Source organism: Pristiophorus japonicus, chromosome X, assembly GCF_044704955.1.
Source record: "Pristiophorus japonicus isolate sPriJap1 chromosome X, sPriJap1.hap1, whole genome shotgun sequence".
Classification (NCBI taxonomy): domain Eukaryota; kingdom Metazoa; phylum Chordata; class Chondrichthyes; family Pristiophoridae; genus Pristiophorus; species Pristiophorus japonicus.
The window spans coordinates 32,003,423-32,030,529 of NC_092010.1; the positions used below are offsets into that span (position 1 = coordinate 32,003,423).

At 45.7% G+C, this 27,107-nt stretch overlaps 1 protein-coding gene across 2 annotated transcripts in view; it reads left to right on the top strand.

Moving 5' to 3' along the window:
- lmbr1l (limb development membrane protein 1-like) overlaps positions 1-27,107 on the top strand; it is a 72,280-nt gene that overhangs the window by 7,779 nt on the left and 37,394 nt on the right. For both annotated transcript variants that reach the window (XM_070869508.1, XM_070869509.1), the window contains exons 2-3: positions 10,399-10,483; positions 26,508-26,541. In XM_070869508.1, coding sequence (XP_070725609.1) covers positions 10,399-10,483; positions 26,508-26,541 — 119 coding nt within the window. The remainder of the gene's footprint in view (positions 1-10,398; positions 10,484-26,507; positions 26,542-27,107) is intronic.

Genomic DNA, 27,107 nt, shown 5'->3' on the forward strand with positions numbered 1-27,107 from the left:
TGTATTGGAAATAATTTAGCTTGTTTTTATTGGGATCTCTGATGCTGGTAGTGGGAATTTTAGTCGTCTTGTACTCTCAGTAATCTGACTCGTTGATATTACCCAGTTCCCTCGAGGGCGGTTTTTAAACCACCGTGAGTTGCTTGTGGCAATTGGCCCAGTTGCATCTCAATGAGAGCCGAAGTTGGATTGTCAAGAAATATTGCACTGGAATCTAGTCTGGATTTTCTTGCAGACTCGACTCTCAATTCAGAGAGAATTCTTGTTGTAAATTCACAATGGTGGAGGGAAATGAATGATGCAATGGTAGCATAGTGGTTATGTTACTGATCTAGTAATCCAGAGAGTTGGACTTATAATCTGGACATGAGTTCAAATCCCACCACGGCAGCTGGGGAATTTAAACTCAATTATATATTCTGGGATAAAAAGCTGGTATCAGTAATGGTGACCATGAAACTACCGGATTGTCGTAAAAACCCAACTGGTTCACTAATGTCCTTTAGGGAAGGAACTCTGCTGGCCTACATGTGACTCCAGACTGTCAGCAATATGGTTGACTGAAATGTCCACTCAGTTGTACCAAACCGCTACAAAGAAGTATACTACTTACTACTTCACCACACGGACTGCAGCGGTTCAAGAGGGCGGCTCACCACCACCTTCTCGGGGCAATCAGGGATGGGCAATAAATGCTGGCCTTGCCAGTGACGCGCACATCCTATGAATAAAAGAAAATAGAGAATGGAATGTTTTGGTAGGATGGATTGACAAGAAAACAAGATTGTGCAATTTATTCAGGCCACCTGAATCCCAAGAGGTGTCAACAATATTTGCCATGGAAATTGTATCTGTTGTGCTGTGGTTCGAGACAGTAAGCTAGAGCACCTGAGCTGTTATTTCATCTTGGCAACTAAAGACCTAGGACAGGAGGTCCTGCGAGGTTGCGCTGTTTTTTCAGCTCAATTCACCCGAATTGGCCAAACCAGTGCAAATGATCGAGGGGTCTTGAGCGCAAATTACATTGTGCAATTCAAGTGTCCGTGATCTTTTGCGGCAGTTTTAAAAAATCATGCTAGAAGCCGGCCCACCCATAAAACTGCCCATGCTTCCAGATCGAATTAATCACCATGGCGCGTTTCCGCTCATCGAGCCTATTTGCAGGCCTATGAGGAGGCTCTTAAAATTGAGTGTCTTTTTTTAGGCACGTTTTAAAAGCTCCTTAATAGTTCTTTCAAAATGTACGAAGGAACTGACTACTGTACAGTAATGTAACTAGCAAATCGTTCTGTATAGTTTTTTTTCAAGTAACTTAATTATTTAAAATCGGGTTACTCATAGGTGGGGGAGTAGGCACTCCGATTAAAATGCTGCTTTTTCTTTCAGCTGTTCATAAAGCTGTGCCAGATTAGCACTCTTTAAATATATAAAGGAATATTTTTTAATACAAATTTTTAAAATTACATTCTAAAACATTGACCAATTGCGCTGGGTAATGGCAGCTTTTACATTCGGCGATATGGAGATGGATTTGAGGGGGAGGGAGGGGAAAGAACACTTCTCAGAACTACGCAATTTGCGCCCAGATCACGATTGTGCCCAAAGCAGAAATTTTCAGCCTGGCCTCGCCAATTAGAAAACAAATGGAATTAATAGATCGGAAACAAAATGAAAGAGAACCTGTATGAAAATAACCTTACAAAGGACAGCTACCGTGGTTTTCGAAAGGATAGGTCTTGTTTGACCTACCTCCTGATTTTATTTGAGGATGTGGTATCCCATATTGACTGAGGGGAAGCAAGCTGTATGATGGTGGTTCAGCTTTCTCACACTGTTGGATAAAGCAAAAGGCTATCCAAAAAGTGGAACAAAATAAAGATGTACATCCTCAATTTTTGTAGCCATTTGATCTCTTGCAGGGTGCTGGTGGTGATGTAGCCCCAAATAGCCAAAGTATCATCATATTACCATCAAAAAAAATCTATGTTCAAACTAAATGCTGACAGATCGCTACCCACTGGCTCAAAATTTCTTCCACACGGACTCTTCATGTTCTTGAACCAGAAGTAGTCTTGCAATCTCTCTTCTAATGCTAACTGCACAGTCACCAATGTTGTGGGGAAGATTGAAGGCTGATCACCCAATGCTCTTAGGACTTTAAACAAAAGAATTCCTGGTGTCCCAAGTCTCTCCAGGTGCTGCATACTTTCCGGTTTCTACCATTACTGATTTTTGTTTCTCCCAGACTGAGATCAGCGGCCAATGCAAACCAGAGATCTGGGGTCTTCCTCGCCTGTAAGCTTCTGCTATGCACGGAATTAGGTTGCTGAGTGATCGGGGCGAACTTGTTCTTAAATTGGGTTACATCTTGCATTGCCTGCAGTCTTAACACTTCTCGTGATGCTGCAGCATCATAATCGGGGAGTAAAGGAGAGGAAAACTGCCATGCAATCCTTTGTAGTGCTGGGCGACACACCAGGAAAGAGATGGATGTCTCTTTGAAAGTCATAAAAACGTCATGCTAAAAGAGTATGTAGCCAGTGCAAATAATTCTCTCTCTCCTGCAAGAAAGCAAAATTGCTACAGTTTACAAGAGTCTCGTTGGTAGGATCACCCCGGTGGGACAGCCATTATAGTCAACGGCTTGGTTGTGTGCAGTCAGTCTATATTTTGCTTTGAGAGACTGGATTCTGCACGACTGGTTTCTTTCAATGTTTAAATTTCTGCGCATGCGCGGCATTTACAATGTAAAAGCCGGTGAGCGGCCTGCACGGGGCCTTTCCCATTACTGCACTGCCGCGCACCTTAGCGGAAACATTGCTTGCATTTCCAGCAAAGCTTACTGGAAGTGGATAGCAATCGGGAGCCTTTTTTTTTTCTGTTGCCCCCTCCCTACCCTAAAGTCAGCCAGTGGCTCGGTTGGTAGTACCCTCGCCTCTGAGTCAGAATCTCTGTCGTTGAACTACAATAAGCGGACGACGCTTGCATCTGCGCACATTCAGAGACTGAACTCCAAGTCATAGTCAACATCTTCACTGAGGCGTACGAAAGCATGGGCCTTACACTAAACATCCGTAAGACAAAGGTCCTCCACCAACCTGACCCCGCCACACAGCACTGCCCCCCCAGTCATCAAGATCCACGGTGTGACCCTGGACAACGTGGACCACTTTCCATACCTCGGGAGCCTATTATCAGCATGGGCAGACATCGACAACGAGTTTTAACACCGCCTCCAGTGCGCCAGTGCAGCTTTCGGTTGCCTGAGGAAGAGAGTGTTCGAAGATGAGGCCCTCAAATCTGCCACCAAGCTCGTGGTCTATAGGGCTGTAGTGATAACCGCCCTCCTGTATGGCTCAGAGACGTGGACCATGTACAGTAGACCCCTCAAATCGCCGGAGAAATACCACCGACGATGTCGCCACAAGATCCTGCAAATCCCCTGGGAGGACAGGTGCATCAAGGTTAGCGTCCTCGACCAGGCCAACATCCCCAGCATCGAAGCACTGACCGCACTCAACCAGCTCCGTTGGGCGGGCCACATTGTTCGCATGCCCGACACACGACTCCCAAAGCAAGCGCTCTACTTGAAACTCCAACACGGCAAGCGAGCCCCAGGTGGGCAGAGGAAATGTTTCAAGGACACCCTCAAAGCTTCCTTGATAAAATGCAAATCCTCACTGACACCTGGGAGTCCCTGGCCAAAGACCGCCCTAAGTGGAGGACGAGCATCCGGGAGGGCGCTGAGCACCTCGAGTCTCATCGCCGAGAGCATGCAGAAATCAAGCGGAAGGAGCGTGCGGCAAACCAGACTCCCCACCCACCCTTTCCTTCAACCACTGTCTGTCCCACCTGTGACAGAGACTGTAATTCCCATATTGGACTGTACAGTCACCTGGAGTGGAAGCAAGTCATCCTCGATTTCGCGGGACTGCCTATGATGATGAGCACTCTCACCACCCGAGTCAGAAGATTGTGGGTTCAAATCCCACTCCTGGGACTTGAGCACGTAAATCCAGGCTGACACTCCAGTGCAGTGCTGAGGGAGCGCTGCACTGTCGGAGGTGCCGTCTTTCGGATGAGATGTTAAACCAAGGCCTCATCTGCCCCCTCAGGTGGATGTAAAAGATCCCATGGCATATTTCGAAGAAGACCGGAGGAGTTCTCCCCGATGTCCTGGGCCCAATATTTATTCCTCAATCAACATCACTAAGGCAGATTATCTGGTCATCGTCATCATCATGGGCAGTCCCTCGGAGTCGGGGAAGACTTGCTTTCACTCCAGGTGACTGTACAGTCCAATATGGGAATTACAGTCTCTGTCGCAGGTGGGACAGGCAATGGTTGGAGGAAAGGGTGGGTAGGGAGTCTGGTTTGCCGCACGCTCCTGCTGCTGCCTGCGCTTGGTTTCTGCACGCTCTCGGCGACAAGACTCGAGGTGCTCAGTGCCCTCCCGGATGCTCTTCCTCCACTTAGGGTGGTCTTTGGCCAGGGACTCCCAGGTGTCGGTGGGGATGTTGCATTTTATCAAGGAGGCTTTGAAGGTATCCATGAAACGTTTCCTCTGCCCACCTAGGGCTCGCTTGCCGTGTAGGAGTTCAGAGTAGAGTGCTGCTTGCTTTGGGAGTCTTTGTCCGCATGCCGGACACATGTCATTATCACACTGTGGGAGCTTGCTGTGCGCAAATTGGCTGCCGCGTTTCCCACATTACAACAGTGACTACACTCCAAAAGTACTTAATTGGCTGTAAAGCTCTTTGGGACGCCTGGTGGTTGTGAAGGGCGCTAAATAAATGCAAGTCTTTTTTCTTTTAAAGACCACCGAGACTACAATGCCTTTTCTGCACTCCAGTCCATGGACTTCAATATATATTTTTGAAGTTTCACACAACTTAGTTTGAAATTCACTGTCTCTTGTTTAAGCTGCAGTTCTTGCTGATTAGAAATGTACATTTTCAAATTTGAGTCCTCCCCCCTCAGCCATCGATTAATTTACTGCTTGCAGTTTGCTGCAAGATGCCCTTGGGTCTGTGCACAACAAGATAACCCAATAAACAATGCAATGCCTTTGTCACATTCTTGAGTGCACAGGAAGCAGATGGTTAGTGAAGCTATTTAAATCTGTCAATTGAATGTTTAAACAAGTGATATTCAGCCAAAGCATATTAAAAAGCTCTTCTGTCGCGGTCAGTATTGTTCAGTGGGTAGCACTCTCGCCTCCGAGTCAGAAGGTCGAGGGTTCATAGTCCCACTCCAGAGACATGCACTTTGTAACGTCTTGAGGTTGTGTAAGGTGCTCTGTAATGCAAGTTCTCCTCTCTCCCTCCCTCCTTTCCTCCCAATAAAAAGGTTATAAAATGTACTTTGTTGAAGAAGTTTACCATCTTGATCTCTGTAGGAAGGTATAACTCTGGCTTACCCCAAAATAAGCTTGGTGGAAGAGGTTCTCGAAAGGCTTGTATTTTTCCTTTTTCAGCAAGTCAATATTGGCCGAGTTTTAGTGCATTTGCATTACCTGTTGCACCCTGCCTGTTGGAAACAGTGTTCTGACATTTGCTTAATAATATGGGGGCCTTCCAAAAGGAATTGGTATCCCGATTTCAATATTTATTGAGGACTTGTTGTAATGGGTAGGTTTTACATGAGAATTACATCAGTTTCAAATCGATGTCTTATGGGTTGGGTTTACACAATAACAGAAGTAACAACTTCCACACCATTTTTAGCAGAAGAATAACGTCCTGAGAGCAGAGGTGGCATAAATGGCCCAAAACACCTCAGAAAAGAAATTAGTGCACTGGTCAGAGAGAATGTATAATGCAGGGTTTCTCAAATAGCCCAAATCCACATTGCTTGTTCCCACTTTCTCGACCTGTATACCTTAGAATCAAGCCATGGGGATATAATTAATTCCATGCTTTTGTTTGCTCAGTCAGTTTTGTTTACTCAGTTTCTATTATTCTGAAATGTTTCCACAGCTGGCTGAGAATTGTGTTGAAGGAACCTTGCTGAATGGATGCTGTCAGTCGGTTGCTACAATGTAGAACCGTTGTTAGTTGTCGATTCCCACCAAAATTAAGCCATATACATTGGGCATAACAGTGAATGAAATTACTCTAGCACTGGAAATCTTCAACTGTATTACCATATTGTGAACTTGCCAGTAGTTAAATTATTAAAATTTTGTCTTGCAATCCTGATATTTGGTCGTGAACTATTTTTTTTTGTAGGGCCTGAAGTATTTTTGTTTAAACTAATGCATTCATCGTTAATGTTTGGTAAAACATTGCGTTGGTTATATGATTGTCATTTATCATAAATGTAAAAATTGTCACCCTTTGAAATACTACAGGTTTAAAATGACAAAAATGGAATCTAAAATACAAAGGGCTGGAAATTCACCAACCTTGCGCCCGGTTTTTCGGCGACATTTCGCTGTTTTTGGCGAAAAACGGTGATCCGCTAGTTTCGCCGAAGTGCCGGCGGTTTTGAAGTAGTGCTTAAAAGCGGATCGCCGGCATGCAAGACTGGAAATACCATTATCGCCCTAGTTTCGTCCTTTGGCGTACCCTTATTGTGGGGGGGGGAAAACCGCCTGAGGTAAAACCGGTGTTGCAGCCCCAAAAATAATAAGACCTGCAAAAAAGGTAAGTTCAAGTTTTAATGTAGTCTTTTTCAGCGATCCAATAGTTAAGCGTCTTGTGTAAAATCGGCCTCGGACTAAAGTTGGCGAGGATCGCAGTTTCCGCCGCGAATCCTCGTGCAAAGCTGATTTTTAACACTGGGCGCATTTTTTAATGAAACTTAGGCCTTTAAAAAATGGCGGTGTGATTAGCGATATTTTTGGCAAAATATCCTGCTATCACCAAAAGATGAATTTCTTGCCCAAAGTATCCTTAAATTTGTATGGAAAAATAAGGAAATTCCTTTTTTTTCCCCCGTTAAAATTCAACTTGATTGGCGTTACATAATTGCATGGGGTCACTGCACTGAACAGATTCATGTAAGTAAATGCACTTCAAGGTCCCCAATATGTTGCAAATATAAATCATAATTTGGGAAAGCTTGGTATCCCAAGTGACAACTTTATTTTGTAAGGATGTGACATTTAAGCAAAGCGGCTTGTTAACGGGGGAAGTATGGAATCTGAAAATGTAACTTGGCTTCAAATAATAGTTTCCTGTTTAGACCTGGTTCAGAAAGAAAGTTTTGAACATGGGACTCTGCTTGGATACTGTGGTAAAACTCTCCCCCCCCCCCCCCACAAAAGTGAGAGGACAACCAATTAAATGAAGGAATTAACTCTGAGTGAAAGGGAGAGTATTGTTGTGATTGTAGGATTATGGGAACAGGAGTAGGCCATTGAGCCCCTCGAGCCTGTTCTGTTAATATGGATTCTTTTTCCCTCAATCTGTTACAGCGAATACACTGACGCGAACACCTTCTTGCCTTTTCTGTAAAAGACCTTTATTGAAGATTCTCCGGCCGGGACTTGTCAAGACAAAGGGACACTCTCAATCAGAGCCTGTTTACCTTCCCCTGGACAAGCCCCTTTTCAGCGCGAAAAGCACAGTAGATATACATTTTCAAAACAGAACACATTTGATTAGCACTTGGTCTATCCAATCCCTTTCTGCCTCCCTCCCCCCCCCCCCCCCCCCCCCCCGAGTACGTCCAATGGCAGGCAAGAAAGTGTCCCAATTAGGGCTGGTGTCAGGTCAGGTTAGTTATAGCTTTGCTACACTGTCTTCCCTTATCAGTAAAGAACCCAATTAGTTTCCCTTCCTCCTTGTCAGTAAAAGCTATTACTTTTCCCCTCCTATCTAGGATTGCTTTCTTTCTTTGTGCTGCCTTGCGTCTTTCTCATGACCCGTGTCTAACCTCAACTTCAACTCTTGGTAACCCCTTTTTTTTCTGTCGATTCTGCAGTTGTCTGCATCTTGACCATTTCTTTAGCTATTTTCCCATGATTCCCTATCCCTATCCTTTTGCCACATTCTCTATCCATCTACCACATTCGCAATCCTTCTTTACACATTCTCAGTTCCACCATTCAAATTAGATCCTGGCTGATCTGTGACCTAATACCTGCCTTTGCTTCATGCCCCTTAATACCCGAACAATCTAGCATTCATATTTTCTCCATTTTGATGAATTTAGTAAGCAGGCGCCATTGATGCAGTGCTTTTTACTGGACAATATTTAGCATTCAGATACTATGGGCTGTATTTTCGGTTGTCTAATGTCTTTTAGCGGCCAGCGGGTACGTTAATGGGAGCGTAAGAGGTTACCGATCGAGAGCGCAGTCCTGACTGAAAATTCATTGGCGGCTCACCGGGGGCGCCTGGCTGCTGACAGTCAGTGCGATCATGACGTATTCCTGGTGCAACACTCACGCTTGCATCCCGGTCGGAAAATTAAGTGCGGCCGCTAAGAACAACGTCTGGAAAACCAGCGGGTCCAGGCTTGCAGAGTCGTTAACTGGCGGCTACTTAAAGGGATGAGGAAGCACTTCCCTGGGAGGTCACAGTCAGTGCAACGTTTACACACAGCACGGTGCGTGAGACTCCCAGTTTGTAGCGGCCGACAGAAATAAGAGTTCAGCTTGAGGAAAAAGTGATTTTGGAAACTTTAATGGGTGCATTACTATGCCTTTAAGACTTGACTTTTCCCGGGATCGGAATCGGAGTTTGGCACATGCGCAATGACTCAGTTAAATTTAGCGCCGGCAGTTTTGTTTGCGCCCCCCGCCCCCCTCCCCAGCTCTGGTGTGCAATGGCTGATTTAGCACCCCTGTCAGTTCTTCGACTGATTCCGACGAATTTCTGGGTGGGAGACGCAAACTTTTTCAAGGCGCTAAAATTACCGCTCCGCCTGGGTTACCGCCCCAAATGAGGCGGGACTGAATTACTACCCCAATAAATTTTGAAGCATGATTTACGAGAGGGGACAAGAATGAAGAGAATTTAGACCAAAAGATATGAATCCATAGTGGCAGTTTCTGTGCAAGATGACCCGACAGCCCAAAGAAATGAGAGTGCAAGTTATGTTCCACAGGAAACTGCAGAGCCCAAAGTAAATGTTGGGATTTGAGGATGTGGTGCCTCCCTGGTTTGTTTTCTTTTGGGTGGTGAGAGAGGGTCCTGGGTGTAGTTGCAGTGTTTTTGCTAAGATTTTAAAATGCAGCTGAGTTCTGGGATCATACAATTGTACAACTTCGAAAGATTGAATCAACAGCATGTTTCTGTGGAGCAGTGCAAAAGTTGGGTTGGGTCTCGCAGCTCTGCATTCTTCGAATATACTTGTTTGTTGAGGGGAGAGCAATAGTGCAAGTGCAGTGTGAAAGGAAAGTCTCAAACTTGCACAGCTTGGTGCAGGCGAAAGACTCGTCCATCTGGATTTTCCAAACCGCTTGAGCAAAAAGGCGAGGTGATTATTCGAGTCCGTGCAGATTTACTGTGCTCCAAGCTGCCAAGGAACATGTCCTGTGCACTGTTTTCCCAAAACTGAGAGGGGAGAAATTCCTTCTGTCGGTAATTTTAGTCGCGAAGTCTGAATGCAAAACACTTGAGGTATTTCAACCCCCGTTGAGACTATTGCATCCATCACTTAGCAAATTCCTCCCAATTGACGTGGAGGATTTAAGGCCAGATTTTTCCAGTAAATGGATGGGCAAAAGAGAGATGTTGTGCTTTGAGTTTTATTTGGGGCACAAATATAACGGCAAAAAAGAGTCTATCTTGTTTGTGAGGATCCCTATCTTTCCCCCCCCTCCTGACAGGTGTGGCAGCCAATGTTCCCTCTTTTTTTTTATGCGTGGGGCCTTTAACTGGCGCATTCAAATTTTTGCGCATGCGCGGTTTCTTGCCTGTAAAAGCCGGTGAGCGGCCTGCGCGGGACCTTCAGACCGCTGTGCGGCCATGCAGCTTAGCAGGAGCGTTGGTGGCAGCCTCCTGGTACTTCGCCCAAGTGACCATTTTTCATGCGCGAGTCCCAATGGTGAATGCTGGCAAGCAGTTCTGTTATGGGGAGGAACTGCAGCCAGTCTCTCGTCCTGCCCCCAACGGGTGATGTGGCTAATGATTCGGGAGGGAGAACTCTGCTGTTGCCCAGCTGACTCTGAGCCGATCAAGGGTCCAACCATTTCGACACTGGTTCAATCCCACCTCAGCGATGCCGTTACACACTGGGCGACGAGCGAAGCTGGTCTTGTGCAGCCTCTTGTGTCACATGCAAGCGAACCGATACGTTTCGCCTTTGTAGTGCCTGAACTTCAACAGGTAATGATCGGAGAGGTGTGGTTAGAATACGAATATTCATGTAAGTGCTGTGTGTCTGCTGCTGTTTGCTCCATTCGTGGTTCTGCTCTTTTAACATTTTCATGTTCTTTCTCCACAGATCTGTGCACTCCTGTTCACTGCTCTGTATATCCTCTCCTACCTGGTGATCACTCGGTTTAAAAAGAATGCAGACTTTGCAGCAGGTGATTTTTTTTTAAATTCTTACAAGCTCTGAAATAACTATTCTGACTTGGCCTCAGACGGCTGTTTTAGACCAAGGCTTTGGATCGCATGCATAATTGTGTATTGGTTAGGACTAAGGTAAACTTCCAATGGTGGGTAAGAAAGACTTGCATTTCTATAGCACCTTTCACAACCACCGGACGTCTCAAAGCGCTTTACAGCCAATGAAGTACTTTTGGAGTGCAGTCACTGTTGTAATGTAGGAAATGCGGTAGCTAATTTGTGCACAGCAAGCTCCCACAAACAGCAATGTGATAATGACCAGACAATCAGTTTTTGTGATCTTGATTGAGGGATAAATATTGGCCAAGACACTGGGGATAACTCCCCTGCTCTTCTTCAAAATAATGCCGGGGATCTTTTACATCCACCTAAGAGAGCAGACAGGGCCTTGATTTAACATCGCATCCGAAAGACGGCACCTCTGAAAGTGCGGCACTCCCTCGGCACTGCACTGGAGTGTCGGCCGAGATTTTTGTGCTCGAGTGTCTGGAGAGGGACTTCAACCTACAACCTTCTGACTCAGGCAAGGGTGCAATCCACTGAGCCACAGCTGACTGTAGGGCATTGAGACTGTTTTTATATATACTGTACTGATATCGATAAATACTACAGCATGAGTCATTCAGTGCATCTTGTATATTGTAACTGTTTCCAAAGCCCGTAGTAGGTTTAATGCGATACCCACCGGTGGGGAAAATCCTGATCCTGGCTGCGCTGTCACGAGAGTGATCGATCTTCTCCCCTCCCACCGACACACACCCCTCTGCTTGTGTCGCTCGCGTCCCTTTATCTGGTTATAGTTTTGGTATTGGCCTTGAAGCAGGTTGCCTGTTCAGCCTGTCTGTTGGGCGATGGTATGATGCATCTGGACGGCGTTTTTGAATATGTTTTAAATTAGTATCGATTACATTGAGATTTCACATTTAAAGTAGAAGAGTGCAAGTTGAGTGAACACTTGATTGCTGGTGAGGCTGTGATGCCCCCATGGTAAAAGTGCCTGCTAATGCTTGGCTCGAGGATGAAGAATGGGCATATGGGTGAGGTGAAGAAGCGATCCTGGCGCCTGCAGAACTTGTACCTCAGCAAGAGTCAGTGCCTTCAAGAAGGGGGAAAAGGGCAGAGCTGGTGAATTTTTGGCTGAGATGTCAAAGCTAGCACATTGAAATCTTCCAAAAGTACAAATGATCAAAATTCATCTGTAGTCGTTCCACTCGAAAGCACAAAGGTTATGTTCTATGTCGACACCTCCAGCTCTCTGGCCTCTTGTGCATCCCCCACCACTGGCGGCTGTGCCTTCAGCTGCCTCGACCATAAGCTCTGGAATTCCTTCCCTAAGCTTCTCTGCCTCTCTACCCCGTCTCAACTCCTTTTAAGGCCCTCCCTAAATTCTGCCTCTTTGACCAGGCCACCAGTCGCCTGTCTTCAGTTCTCCTCCTTTGGCTTGGTGTCGATTTTTAATCTGGCTATGCTCCTGTGAAGCTTCTTGGGACACTTTCCCATGTTAAAGGTGTGATCCAAATGCAAGTTATTGTAACAAGTACATCTAAAGGGTGGTGGTTGGAAGCCTGAGAATCCTGATGAGTGACTCTCTGTTTACATTTGCAGGTTTTGAAATTAGCATTTTGTTTCAATTCTTGTGAAGCTGCCCATCTGGTGGTGAAATGAAAGGTGACCTTTGGTAAGCCAACGTAAGCAGGTCACGCTGAAATGTTAAACGATTGCATGTATTTGAAATGCAGCATCTGTATTTCAGTCTGTGTTTTAAATCACTCCTACCTTGCGGCATACTGACCAAATGCAATAAAATCTCCGATTTTTAAAAACAAAAGTGTGGTCAGTTCGTGAAATTCAGAAAAGATGAGTCATGTGTGAAATATGTTCGCTTGATTTATTCTATAAATTTGATAAATGATAGCTGTGCCATCAGTTTCTGGGTCTCTGTAGGCTGCTGATAAAGTGGACTGCAATAAGGATTTTGCCAGAACTTTATTTTGTTAAGTTTTCACTACAATATGCTCTTGGGGAAAGACTGACCAATTTAATAATGTATACGCTTTGCATCTTCTGCCCCACCTCCAAGTTTGTCTTCACCAAGTGCTACCCTCTGACCTGGCTCATGTTTGACATTTTTTTTTAAAAAGTATGCAAACTATTTACTGGGTGCAACTCTAAATGATATAACTTGCATGGCTTCCTTGCATCACGATAGCTGAGTGAGTGACGTCAATGCTCTTGCCAGTAGCATACTCTGCGTATATGGACAAAAGTGGCATTCCCCTCCATTGACGTGCATTTGCCTTTGTCACTCTTGACAACGCTGTTATCGCTTAGGCAGCTCTCCCAAGCTAGAACCTTGCCCTTGGGGAAAAGTTTTATTCCATCAGGTTGAGTTCAATGTTGAGACTTGTTTTCACTCACTGGGCATGTTTCTATTGTTGGCTTTGTTTAGAAGGTGTATCTACCTGAGGTTAATAAGGTTCAGTCAGAACAGAGGTCGGGTTTATGTGAAAAACTGAAATCCACGTGCATTTTTGAACAATAATTTCCGTGGCACTCCCCCAAATCTCGCTCTTCAGCACCTGCCCAGAGTTCAATTGAAGGAATGCATCCAAAAAGACCATTGTCCTGTGACTTGTTTTGTAACACTGAATTAGCTGGGCCAGAATAATTTAGCAAGAAAGAACTTGCGTTTGTGTAGACTTCAGAACGTCCCAGCGCTTTACAGCCAATGAAGTATTTTTTGGAGTGTAGTCACTGTTGTAATGTAGGGAACGCGGCAGCCAATTTGCGCACAGCAAGCTCCCACAAACAGTAATGTGATAATGACCAGATAATCTGTTTTAGTGATGATGGTTGAGGGATACATATTCGCCAGGACACTGGGGAGATCTCCTCTGCACTCCCTCAGCACTGCACTGGAGTGTCAGCATGGATTTTGTTTGTGCTCAAGTCCCTGGAGTGGGACTTGAACCCATAACCTTCCGACTCAGAGGTGAGGGTGCTGCCCACTGAGCCACAGCTGACACAATTTGGAGGAAATAGCTACTAGAAAGCCTGATAATTTCTTTAAGGTGCATGTTGATTGAAATATTAATGTCTGCATTGAGAATTGAAATTCTTTCTCTGGTCTGTACCTGTATCTGCATTGAGGGCTCCCAGAGCAGTGAACAAACTGCATCTTTATAACTTAAACAGGCACCTTGCTATCCTGGGGACGGGGGTCTGAAAGTGGAGGCCGATTTATAGATAAAGAATCTGAGAGGCAAGTTAACATTATAGCAAACACTACAACAGATTTCAATTTCTGGCAAATTTTACTAATAAAAACTGGCTTGTACAGCTTGTAGTGGAGGGTTTTCAGGAGCCTTTTTCAAGATATATTCCAGGAACACGCATGCTTTTGCCCAGGAGGTGATGCAAATCCTTGGCATACCTGGGAGGAAATTCTGGCGAGAAAAAAGTTGCAGAGACCCTGGCAATTACTGCTGCAGCTTTGTGGTGAGGAAAATACTTTCAGGCAATCTGTGGGGTGTGCTGATGCTGTCATCACTCTCCAATAGAAAGGACATATTTTCCCACTGCAACAGATTGGAATCATACAGTTTCAAATATAGGGCGTTTGGGATGGAAAATGAAGAGTAAAGAAAGCTGTTGGAGAACAAAATAGCCGCTACGCCATTTCTCATCACCATCGATTACTTTCCTGCCCCCCACCCCGAACTACTGTTATGTGATTGGTTCCATAGATGCCTTACCCAAGGGGCTATTCATCTGAGGCTAGAAGATGAGTGTAAGGAAATCGTTTGAGCACAGAAGCCACCACAACTGAGTCCTAATACAGACACCAGCATTTTCTGGCACGGTGGTGGTAGGTGACACACACTGGATAGAAACATAGAAACATAGAAAATAGGTGCAGGAGCAGGCCATTCAGCCCTTCTAGCCTGCACCGCCATTCAATGAGTTCATGGCTGAACATGAAACTTCAGTACCCACTTCCTGCTTTCACACCATACCCCTTGATCCCCCGAGTAGTAAGGACTTCATCTAACTCCCTTTTGAAAATATTTAGTGAATTGGCCTCAACTCCTTCCTGTGGTAGAGAATTCCACAGGTTCACCACTCTCTGGGTGAAGAAGTTTCTCCTCATCTCGGTCCTAAATGGCTTACCCCTTAGCCTTAGACTGTGACCCCTGGTTCTGGACTTCCCCAACATTGGGAACATTCTTCCTGCATCCAACCTGTCCAAACCCGTCAGAATTTTAAACGTTTCTATGAGGTCCCCTCTCACTCTTCTGAACTCCAGTGAATACAAGCCCAGTTGATCCAGTCTTTCTTGATAGGTCAGTCCCACCATCCCGGGAATCAGTCTGGTGAATCTTCGCTGCACTCCCTCAATAGCAAGAATGTCCTTCATCAAGTTAGGAGACCAAAACTGTACACAATACTCCAGGTGTGGCCTCACCAAGGCCCTGTACAACTGTAGCAACACCTCCCTGCCCCTGTACTCAAATCCCCTCGCTATGAAGGCCAACATGCCATTTGCTTTCTTAACCGCCTGCTGTACCTGCATGCCAACCTTCAATGACTGATGTACCATGACACCCAGGTCTCGTTGCACCTTCCCTTTTCCTAATCTGTCACCATTCAGATAATAGTCTGTCTCTCTGTTTTTACCACCAAAGTGGATAACCTCACATTTATCCACATTATACTTCATCTGCCACGCATTTGCCCACTCACCTAACCTATCCAAGTCACTCTGTAGCCTCATAGCATCCTCCTCGCAGCTCACACTGCCACCCAACTTAGTGTCATCCGCAAATTTGGAGATACTACATTTAATCCCCTCGTCTAAATCATTAATGTACAATGTAAACAGCTGGGGCCCCAGCACAGAACCCTGCGGTACCCCACTAGTCACTGCCTGCCATTCCGAAAAGTACCCATTTACTCCTACTCTTTGCTTCCTGTCTGACAACCAGTTCTCAATCCACGTTAGCACACTACCCCCAATCCCATGTGCTTTAACTTTGCACATTAATCTCCTGTGTGGGACCTTGTCGAAAGCCTTCTGAAAGTCCAAATATACCACATCAACTGGTACTCCTTTGTCCACTTTATTGGAAACATCCTCAAAAAATTCCAGAAGATTTGTCAAGCATGATCTCCCTTTCACAAATCCATGCTGACTTGGACCTATCATGTCACCATTTTCCAAATGCGCTGCTATGACATCCTTAATAATTGATTCCATCATTTTACCCACTACTGAGGTGAGGCTGACCGGTCTATAATTCCCTGCTTTCTCTCTCCCTCCTTTTTTAAAAAGTGGGGTTACATTGGCTACCCTCCACTCGATAGGAACTGATCCAGAGTCAATGGAATGTTGGAAAATGACTGTCAATGCATCCGCTATTTCCAAGGCCACCTCCTTAAGTACTCTGGGATGCAGTCCATCAGGCCCTGGGGATTTATCGGCCTTCAATCCCATCAATTTCCCCAACACAATTTCCCGACGAATAAAGATTTCCCTCAGTTCCTCCTCCTTAATAGACCCTCTGACCACTTTTATATCCGGAAGGTTGTTTGTGTCCTCCTTAGTGAATACTGAACCAAAGTACTTGTTCAATTGGTCTGCCATTTCTTTGTTCCCCGTTATGACTTCCCCTGATTCTGACTGCAGGGGACCTACGTTTGTCTTTACTAACCTTTTTCTCTTTACATACCTATAGAAACTTTTGCAATCCGCCTTAATGTTCCCTGCAAGCTTCTTCTCGTACTCCATTTTCCCTGCCCTAATCAAACCCTTTGTCCTCCTCTGCTGAGTTCTAAATTTCTCCCAGTCCCCAGGTTCGCTGCTATTTCTGGCCAATTTGTATGCCATTTCCTTGGCTCTAATACTATCCCTGATTTCCCTAGATAGCCACGGTTGAGCCACCTTCCCTTTTTTATTTTTACGTCAGACAGGAATGTACAATTGTTGTAATTCATCCATGCGGTCTCTAAATGTCTGCCATTGCCCATCCACAGTCAACCCCTTAAGTATCATTAGCCAATCTATCTTGGCCAATTCACGCCTCATACCTTCAAAGTTACCCTTCTTTAAGTTCTGGACCATGGTCTCTGAATTAACTGTTTCATTCTCCATCCTAATGCAGAATTCCACCATATTATGGTCACTCTTCCCCAAGGGGCCTCGCACAATGAGATTGCTAATTAATCCTCTCTCATTACACAACACCCAGTCTAAGATGGCCTCCCCCCTAGTTGGTTCCTCGACATATTGGTCTAGAACATTTTTCTCTCTTTTCCTGCAAGGCCACTTGTCATGCCCCTCTGCTACCCAGGATTATCTTAGCACAGATCAGAGATTGAACATAATACCTTGCTGATCTGTACAACCTATAAGCACACCCAGGTGCTTCATTTATCCACTTGTTCTTGACAGAATTGAGCAGTTTAATTAATTCCACTGTTTTATGTGGAATTACGTTTGTGTGCAACACTGTCCAAATCTGGATTTGGTCACCTCCGCTGGCAGATGTGAGTGACTATTTTAAATAACAGAAGTTGGGTGTAGCCTCCGAACAGGTTGTGTGTGTGTGTGTATGCACATGCACATACACATGCTACACATGACTTTTCTCTCTTTAAAAATGCCACACAGCATTCTTTGGCCTTTACCTGTGCTGCCTTTGGTCCAGTTCCTTGGAAATATTCAATAAGGACGTAACCAGGGAGCTACAGCATGAGAATCTGTGCCATTTACTCCCCATCGAATAACATTTTATTTAATCTGGGCACATGCTTTTGGAGTTAATGCAGCTTCACTGAGAATATCTACTTTTTTTTGCTTTTTTTTACATCTGCTCAAACTTGTAGCTGTTTTTTAATATACTACGCATTCACCCTTCGCACATATTTGCTCTCTGATTTACAGAGCTGAGTCACTGAGTGCAGAAATTCTAGATTGGGTGTTGAGTAGCCAACGTGTGCGTGTGCGCGCTGGATCGAGTTTAGTACTGCTTTGCAAACTCCATTAGGTGCTCGAGCTGTTTACTGTGTGAGGTTTGATGGAAGCAAAGCCAGCAGGTTATTTTTCTACTTCTATTAATAAGTGACACTAAACTGGGCTTGTGGCCAGCCTCCTGTATGGGGAGGTGAGACAAGTGCCTGGGACCTGGAATAGCCTTGATTGGGCTCTGTGCAGGTCCAGTCGTCATCTTTTCTAATGAACGGTTATGACCCAGATTGTGTGTGGGGGTGCAGAGTGGAAGGGCAGTCAGCACTGCTGGCTAAATCCTCATTCTGAATACCTGTTCGTATCAACAACTTGAATTGTATGCACATTAATGGAAATATGGATTTAAACTCTCTATGTGGCCCGTGAGACTCCATCATATTAGAAACATAGAAAATAGGTGCAGGAGCAGGCCATTCAGCCCTTCTAGCCTGCACCGCCATTCAATGAGTTCATGGCTGAACATGAAACTTCAGTACCCCCTTCCTGCTTTCTCGCCATAACCCTTGATCCCCCGAGTAGTAAGGACTTCATCTAACTCCCTTTTGAATATATTTAGTGAATTGGCCTCAACTACTTTCTGTGGTAGAGAATTCCACAGGTTCACCACTCTCTGGGTGAAGAAGTTTCTCCTCATCTCGGTCCTAAATGGCTTACCCCTTATCCTCAGACTGTGACCCCTGGTTCTGGACTTCCCCAACATTGGGAACATTCTTTCTGCATCTAACCTGTCTAAACCCGTCAGAATTTTAAACGTTTCTATGAGGTCCCCTCTCATTCTTCTGAACTCCAGTGAATACAAGCCCAATTGATCCAATCTTTCTTGATAGGTCAGTCCCGCCATCCCGGGAATCAGTCTGGTGAACCTTCGCTGCACTCCCTCAATAGCAAGAATGTCCTTCCTCAAGTTAGGAGACCAAAACTGTACACAATACTCCAGGTGTGGCCTCACCAAGGCCCTGTACAACTGTAGCAACACCTCCCTGCCCCTGTATTCAAATCCCCTCACTATGAAGGCCAACATGCCATTTGCTTTCTTAACCGCCTGCTGTACCTGCATGCCAACCTTCAATGACTGATGTACCATGACACCCAGGTCTCGTTGCACCTTCCCTTTTCCTAATCTGTCACCATTCAGATAATAGTCTGTCTCTCTGTTTTTACCACCAAAGTGGATAACCTCACATTTATCCACATTATACTTCATCTGCTATGCATTTGCCCACTCACCTAACCTATCCAAGTCACTCTGCAGCCTAATAGCATCCTCCTCGCAGCTCACACTGCCACCCAACTTAGTATCATCCGCAAATTTGGAGATACTGCATTTAATCCCCTCGTCTAAATCATTAATGTACAATGTAAACAGCTGGGGCCCCAGCACAGAACCTTGCGGCACTCCACTAGTCACTGCCTGCCATTCTGAAAAGTACCCGTTTACTCCTACTCTTTGCTTCCTGTCTGACAACCAGTTCTCAATCCACGTCAGCACACTACCCCCAATCCCATGTGCTTTAACTTTGCACATTAATCTCTTGTGTGGGACCTTGTCGAAAGCCTTCTGAAAGTCCAAATATACCACATCAACTGGTTCTCCTTTGTCCACTTTACTGGAAACATCCTCAAAAAATTCCAGATTTGTCAAGCATGATTTCCCTTTCACAAATCCATGCTGACTTGGACCTATCATGTCACCATTTTCCAGATGCACTGCTATGACATCCTTAATAATTGATTCCATCATTTTACCCACTACTGAGGTCAGGCTGACCGGTCTATAATTCCCTGTTTTCTCTCTCCCTCCTTTTTTTAAAAAGTGGGGTTACATTGGCTACCCTCCACTCCATAGGAACTGATCCAGAGTCAATGGAATGTTGGAAAATGACTGTCAATGCATCCGCTATTTCCAAGGCCACCTCCTTAAGTACTCTAGGATGCAGGCCATCAGGCCCTGGGGATTTATCTGCCTTCAATCCCATCAATTTCCCCAACACAATTTCCCGACTAATAAAGATTTCCCTCAGTTCCTCTTCCTTACTAGACCCTCTGACCCCTTTTATATCACCCAAGTGTCCCTCAAAGACAAAAAGCTTGGTCACTAATGCCATAGCTGCCTATTGATTGAATCCAGTGTTTGAACAGAGTGCTCTGTTTAATCATTGCTTTAAAAAAAATTGTATCCATGAGGCCCATCTAGAACTGGGACAAGTGTAAACATTTGGCTGATGGTTGTAGACTGGTATTTTTAACTTTTTTGCCAATTTTAAATCCCTCTCCTACATGACACTTCGTGCTCCCTGAGCACTGGCTGCTCTCCAGTATGTTAGCCAAGTGGCCAATCGTGTGTGAGAGCCTGGACAGTGAGTGGCGTCTGGTTCTTTGACTGAGCCCCATCCGGTCCATTCCTCGATGTTCACATACTTGCACTTTCTCGCGGGAGTCACTGGAATTGGCAGCAGCAGTTCTGATGGATGTTTATTCTTTCCCCACCGCACTTTCCCCTTCCCAAGCCCAAGGATACCCCAGGTCGATTGTGACACCCCGACTACCTCCCTGACTGAAGTCAACTAATTCCACACAGATAAGGGATCCAACCTGGGGTTTGGCTGGTCTGTGTGGTGGGTCTGGGTCATCGTCATCCATCATAGGCGGTCCCTGGGAATCGAGGAAGACTTGCTTCCACTCTTAAAATGAATCCTTAGGTGGCTAAACAGTCCAATACGAGAACCACAGTCCCTGTCAAAGGTGGGACAGATAGTCGTTGAGGGAAGGGGTGGGTGGGACTGGTTTGCCGCACGCTCTTCCCGCTGCCTGGCTTGATTTCTGCATGCTCTCGGCGACGAGACTCTGAGCTCAGCGCCCTCCCGGATGCACTTCCTCCACTTAGGGCGGTCTTTGGCCAGGGACTCCCAAGTGTCAGTGGGGATGTTGCACTTTATCACGGAGGCTTTGAGGGTGTCCTTGTAACGTTTTCTCTGCCCACCTGGGGCTTGTTTGCCGTGAAGGAGTTCCGAGTAGAGCGCTTGCTTTGGGAGTCCCGTGTCTAGCATGCGGAGCTGGTCGAGTGTGGTTAGTGCTTCAATGCTGGGGATGTTGGCCTGGTCGAGGACACTAACGTTGGTGCGTCTGTCCTCCCAGGGGATTTGCAGGATCTTGTGGAGGCATCGTTGATGGTATTTCTCCAGCGACTTGAGGTGTCTACTGTACATGGTCCATGTCTCTGAGCCATACAGGAGGCTGGGTATTACTACAGCCCTGTAGACCATGAGCTTGGTGGTAGACTTGAGGGCCTGGTCTTCGAATACTCTCTTTTTTTTTTCCCCTCAGGCGGCCGAAGACTGCACTGGCGTACTGGAGGCAGTGTTGACTGCTCTTGTTGATGAGTAGACAAGTCCCCTGGTCCTGATGAAATGCATCCCAGGGTATTAAAAGAGATGGCGGAAGTTATAGCAGATGCATTCGTTATAATCTACCAAAATTCTCTGGACTCTGGGGAGGTACCAGTGGATTGGAAAGCAGCTAATGTAACGCCTCTGTTTTTAAAAAAAAAAAGGGGGCAGACAAAAGGCAGGTAACTATAGGCTGGTTAGTTTAACATCTGTAGTGGGGAAAATGCTTGAAGCTATCATTAAGGAAGAAATAGCGGGACATCTAGATAGGAATAGTGCAATCAAGCAGACGCAGCATGGATTCATGAAGGGGAAATCATGTTTAACTAATTTACTGGAATTCTTTGAGGATATAACGAGCATGGTGGATAGAGGTGTACCGATGGATGTGGTGTATTTAGATTTTCAAAAGGCATTCGATAAGGTGCCACACAAAAGGTTACTGCAGAAGATAAAGGTACGCGGAGTCAGAGGAAATGTATTAGCATGGATAGAGAATTGGCTGGCTAACAGAAAGCAGAGAGTCGGGATAAATGGGTCCTTTTCGGGTTGGAAATCGGTGGTTAGTGGTGTGCCACAGGGATCGGTGCTGGGACCACAACTGTTTACAATATACATAGATGACCTGGAAGAGGGGACAGAGTGTAGTGTAACACAATTTGCAGATGACACAAAGATTAGTGGGAAAGCGGGTTGTGTAGAGGACACAGAGGCTGCAAAGAGATTTAGATAGGTTAAGCGAATGGGCTAAGGTTTGGCAGATGGAATACAATGTCGGAAAGTGTGAGGTCATCCACCTTGGGGGGGGGGGGAAACAAAAAAAAGGGAATACTATTTGAATGGGGAGAAATTACAACATGCTGCGGTGCAGAGGGACCTGGGGGTCCTTGTGCATGAATCCCAAAAAGTTAGTTTGCAGGTGCAGCAGGTAATCAGGAAGGCGAATGGAATGTTGGCCTTCATTGCGAGAGGGATGGAGTACAAAAGCAGGGAGGTCCTGCTGCAACTGTACAGGGTATTGGTGAGGCCGCACCTGGAGTACTGCGTGCAGTTTTGGTCGCCTTACTTAAGGAAGGATATACTGGCTTTGGAGGGGGTACAGAGACGATTCACTTTGTTGATTCCGGAGATGAGGGGGTTACCTTATGATGATAGATTGAGTAGACTGGGTCTTTACTTGTTGGAGTTCAGAAGGATGAGGGGTGATCTTGGAGAAACATTTAAAATAATGAAAGGGATAGACAAGATAGAGGCAGAGAGGTTGTTTCCACTGGTCGGGGTAGAACTAGGGGGCACAGCCTCAAAATACGGGGGAGCCAATTTAAAACCGAGTTGAGAAGGAATTTCTTCTCCCAGAGGGTTGTGAATCTGTGGAATTCTCTGCCCAAGGAAGCAGTTTAGGCTAGCTCATTGAATGTATTCAAGTCACAGATAGATAGATTTTTAACCAATAAGGGAATTAAGGATTATGGGGAGTGGGCGGGTAAGTGGAGCTGAGTCCACGGCCAGATCAGCCATGATCTTGTTGAATGGCGGAGCAGGCTCGAGGGGCTAGATGGCCTACTCCTGTTCCTAATTCTTATGTTCTTGTGAGGCTCCCGAGGTATGGGAAATGGTCCATGTTGTCCAGGGCCACACCGTGGATCTTGATGACTGGGGGGCAGTGCTGTGCGGCGAGGACAGACTGGTGGAGGACCTTTTGTCTTCCGGATGTTTAGTGTAAGGCCCATGCTTTCGTACGCCTCAGTAAATACGTCGACTATATCCTGGAGTTCAGCCTCTATGTGCACAGACGCAGGCATCGTCTGCGTAATGTAGCTCGATGATCGAGGTTGGGGTGGTCTTGGATCTGGCCTGGAGATGGCGAAGGTTGAACAGGTTCCCACTGGTTCTGTAGTTTAGTTCCACTCCAGAGGGGAGCTTGTTAACTGTGAGGTGGAGCATGGCAGCGAGGAAGATTGAGAAGAGGGTTGGGGCGAAGTATTTGTGCAACTTTCCGAGCTGTTGTGTGGGGGGGCCGGAGGGGCAGCATCCTCCAGCTTCTGATCGCATTGAGCTTCGGGAAGTGGTGAGGATGTGAAACAATGAATTGTCTCTGCAGAGAATACAGCCAACAGCTGCAGGAGCTATTTTTATTCACGGTTTTATCTTATTTCAGCTATTCCAAGGTTTCGTGCAGTACCCAGTGGTGCCGATACTATATGTTACTTAACAGGATCTTGCATTGTTGGACAGGCAATGCTGACGTCTGTGTGGCTTAAAGTTTCCCCCGTGCCTTGTCAGCATTCTGGACATGGTGTTCCTCTATTATTGGGCTGTATACGTTGGCACATTTCCATCGTCACAAATACCATCTAACCATATCTGAACTGTTCTCCGGTTGAGTTTTGGGTAAATACAAATGCATTCTATAGTCTGTGGTTGGTATTGTGTCCCAGGGACCTTTGTGCACTTACTACTACTACTACTACAACAATAACAACAACTTGCATTTATATAGTGCCTTTTAATGTAGGAAAACGTAAAAAGCGCTTCACAGCAGCGTAATATAACAGAAATTGACACCGAGCCAAAGAAGGCGATATTAGATGGAGTAGCTAGAAGCTTGGTCAAAGAGGTAGGTTTTAAGGCGGTGGAGAGGGGTTTAGGAAGGGAGTTCCAGAGCTTGGGGCTTGGACAGCTGAAGGCATCGCCACCAATGGTGGGGTAAAAGGAGTCGGGATGTACAAGAGGCCAGAATTGGAGGAATGCAGAGTTTTTGGAGGGTTGTAGAGCTGGAGCAAGGTCACAATGATGGGCTCCCCATCTCCACCCAATGGATTGAAATATAAAATCTTCATCTTCATCTGCAAATCCCTCTGTGGCCTTGCCCCATCCTACCTCTGCAACCCTCTCAAGCCTTCTATCCCCTCAAGTCCTCTGAATCTGGCTTCCTGTGGATCCTCCCCCACTCTAGCTTTGGTGGCAGAGCCTTTAGCTGCCTTGACCCTACTTTTTGGAATTCCCTCCCCAAACCCTGTGTACCTCCCTCCACTTTATTTTTATTTTACAGCCTTCTCGAGACACATGTCTTCGACCAAGCTCTTGGATACTTCCCGTAACCCATTCCCAAAGGCTTGGTGCCTGCTCCCTTTCTCCTCTGTGTAGTGCTGTGGGACTTCTTTTTGATGTTAAAGATGTTGTATAAGTGCTACTTTGCCTCTGCAGGGCATGAGTCTGCCTTTGTTCTTTGATACCAGTCCTTAACTCTAAAGTGTAGTTGCGTTTTAGCTTCAGGTGTCTGCATTTGTTTCTTCCACTCCTATCTCCATACATCATCATCATCATAGGCAGTCCCTCGGAAACTAGGAAGACTTGCTTCCACTCTTAGAATGAGTCCTTAGGTGGCTGAACAGTCCAATATGAGAGCCACAGACCCTGTCACAGGTGGGACAGACAGTCGTTGAGGGAAGGGGTGGGTGGGACTGGTTTGCCGCACGCTCTTTCCGCTGCCTGCGCTTGATTTCTGCATGCTCTCGGCGACGAGACTCGAGGTGCTCAGCGCCCTCCCGGATGCACTTTCTCCACTTAGGGTGATCTTTGGCCAGGGACTCCCAGGTGTCAGTGGGGATGTTGCACTGTATCAGGGAGGCTTTGAGGATGTCCTTGTAACGTTTCCTCTGCCCACCTTTGGCTCATTTGCCGTGAAGGAGTTCCAAGTAAAGCGCTTGCTTTGGGAGTCTCGTGTCTGGCATGCGAACAATGTGGCCTGCCCAGCAGAGCTGGTCGAGTGTGGTCGGTGCTTCAATGCTGGGGATGTTGGTCTGGTCGAGGACACTAATGTTGGTGCGTCTGTCCTCCCAGGGGATTTGTAGGATCTTGCGGAGACCATACACCATTACCTCCGCATTACTTTCTCCCCAACCACAATGTGAGACAATCTTTAGCTCCTTAACCTCGATTTCTTGTTTATTGTTCTCCTTTTGAACCCTTTCCAATCCTACTCCAACCAGTGATCCAGGAGTGGTGAAGTGATGACGCTTCACAATGACGTAACTTGCCTCCTTTTTTAAAAAAAAAAAATTCATTCTCGAGATGTGGGCATCGCTGGTAAGGCCGGCATTTATTGCCCATCCCTAATTGCCCCTTGAGAAGGTGGTGGTGAGCCGCCGCCTTGAACCGCTGCAGTCCGTGTGGTGAAGGTGCTCCCACAGTGCTGTTGGGGAGGGAGTTCCAGGATTTTGACCCAGCGACTATGAAGGAACGGCCGATATATTTCCTTCCCTTTCTCTCCATTCTATACCCCTTCCCCAGCCTTATAAATGAGCTTGCCTGTTTTTAGAATTGGAAAATCCCAATTCAGACTAGACACCAAGCAGCATTATTCTGTAATAGCAGTGAAATAAAATAGAATACTGCCCACGATTTGGTCTTCTCGATCTGGATTCAAAGCTGCTTTTTTTCCCCTTTTAATTTGACCAATTATCCTTGGGGTGGGGTGTGGGCAAGACCGATCGGAAATGTTAACGGCACAGAGGGGGGTGGGGGGGGGGGGCGCGGGGGCTGGCAAAGTGAAACCGAATCCAGCAGCGTGGGACAAGAAAAAAGTATGCCAGTCCCAACTATGCTGGGGAGGGATGGTAGTTTGCACAATGTTCCAATGGACAATTCCTAATCTAAGTATCAAACCAACTTCTCTTCTCTTATTCCCCCCCACCCCCCCACCCCTGCACAAAAGAAACATGTTATCTCGCATTGGAAGCATCTCCTAGTGTAAAGAAAAAAGGGAGTGGTTGTTAAAAATCTGGCTGTTAAAGTCAACATTAAGGCCAGCGAGCTGCAAAGTGCCTAATAGAAAGAAGTGCGTGAGCTTTCATATTGAGCTACATTGGAGCAATGTAGAAGGGCAAAGATGGCGAGGTCAGAATGCGATGGGGAATTAAATTGGTGAGTTAGAGCAACGTTGGATTAGTAGGAAGCAAACTCTCCTCTTCACAGGATTGGGGACATGTGGAAAAGACTCTGAGAAAGTTGATTTGGGGTCGGGTTATACTTTCAAAAGGAACTGGATTGATATCTGCTGAGAAGGAGGATTGAAGGCTGTAGAGACCTGATTGAGCGCTGCTTGTTTTAATTCAGGGAAGGAATTTGGTGTTCCCTAAAGTAGGGGAATTCTATGATGGAATAATCATGCATGGGCCTTGCATGGAGTAAGCTTGATGTGTCAAATGGCCTTAACACCACAAACTGAAGAAAAGACTATGGAAGTTAAACCAAAGCAATACTTGATTCACTTTGGAAAGAAAGGAAAATCTGGATTGTATAAGAAATGTCATCAAAGGTTAAAGCCCTTCATTTAAGTCTTAAGCCAAGCCTAGTTTCACTGGCGATTAACACAGCTAAAATCTGCTGGGACTGAAGCTTTGATCATGTACTGGTGATGTCAGCATGCTGTCAGAACCCCAGTTTTCTTCAGTCTGATCGAACCTTCTCAAAGATGTTTCACTGCATGGTCCCGGTTTAAAGACGTGTAAGTATAAAGCGCAAATTCTAGCCTGTTTGTAATGTGAAATTATCTTTCTTTTCCAGACAATAATGAGGATGTAACAGTCAACCGTATCACGTAAGTGCAATCTTTTATCAAGCTCAATCTACCACTTCAAACATCGCTTCATTCACTATGATGGTAACGCGGTTGGTCTTGTTAATCTGGCCTGGATGTACCTAAAGGAGGAGCTCTGCAAACTGTCTCCTCAAGCCCACAAGTTTATAATTGTGACTGTGTTGTAATTTAGTCCCAGTCAAATTGATGCTATCTGAAAAGCCCTAGTCAGTTGGACTTTGTATCTGTCCGTGATACTGGATATTCATGGCAGCCCAGTCCTGCCCTTTGTACAGCCACGTACATAATGGTATGCAATTTAATTCATAAACATCATTCAGTTATCTGGCCACCTTTCACCCCATGGTAGCATAGTGGTTATATTACTGGACTAGTAATCCAGAGGCTCAGATTAATAATCCAGAGACAAGAGTTCAAATCGCACCATGGTAGTTTGAGAATTTGAATTCATTTTTTTTTAAATCTGTAAATAAAGAGTTGGTCTCAGTAAAAGTGACCATGAAGCTGTTGGATTGTTGTAAAAACCCATCACTAATGTCCTTTAGGGAATAAAATCTGCCGCCCTT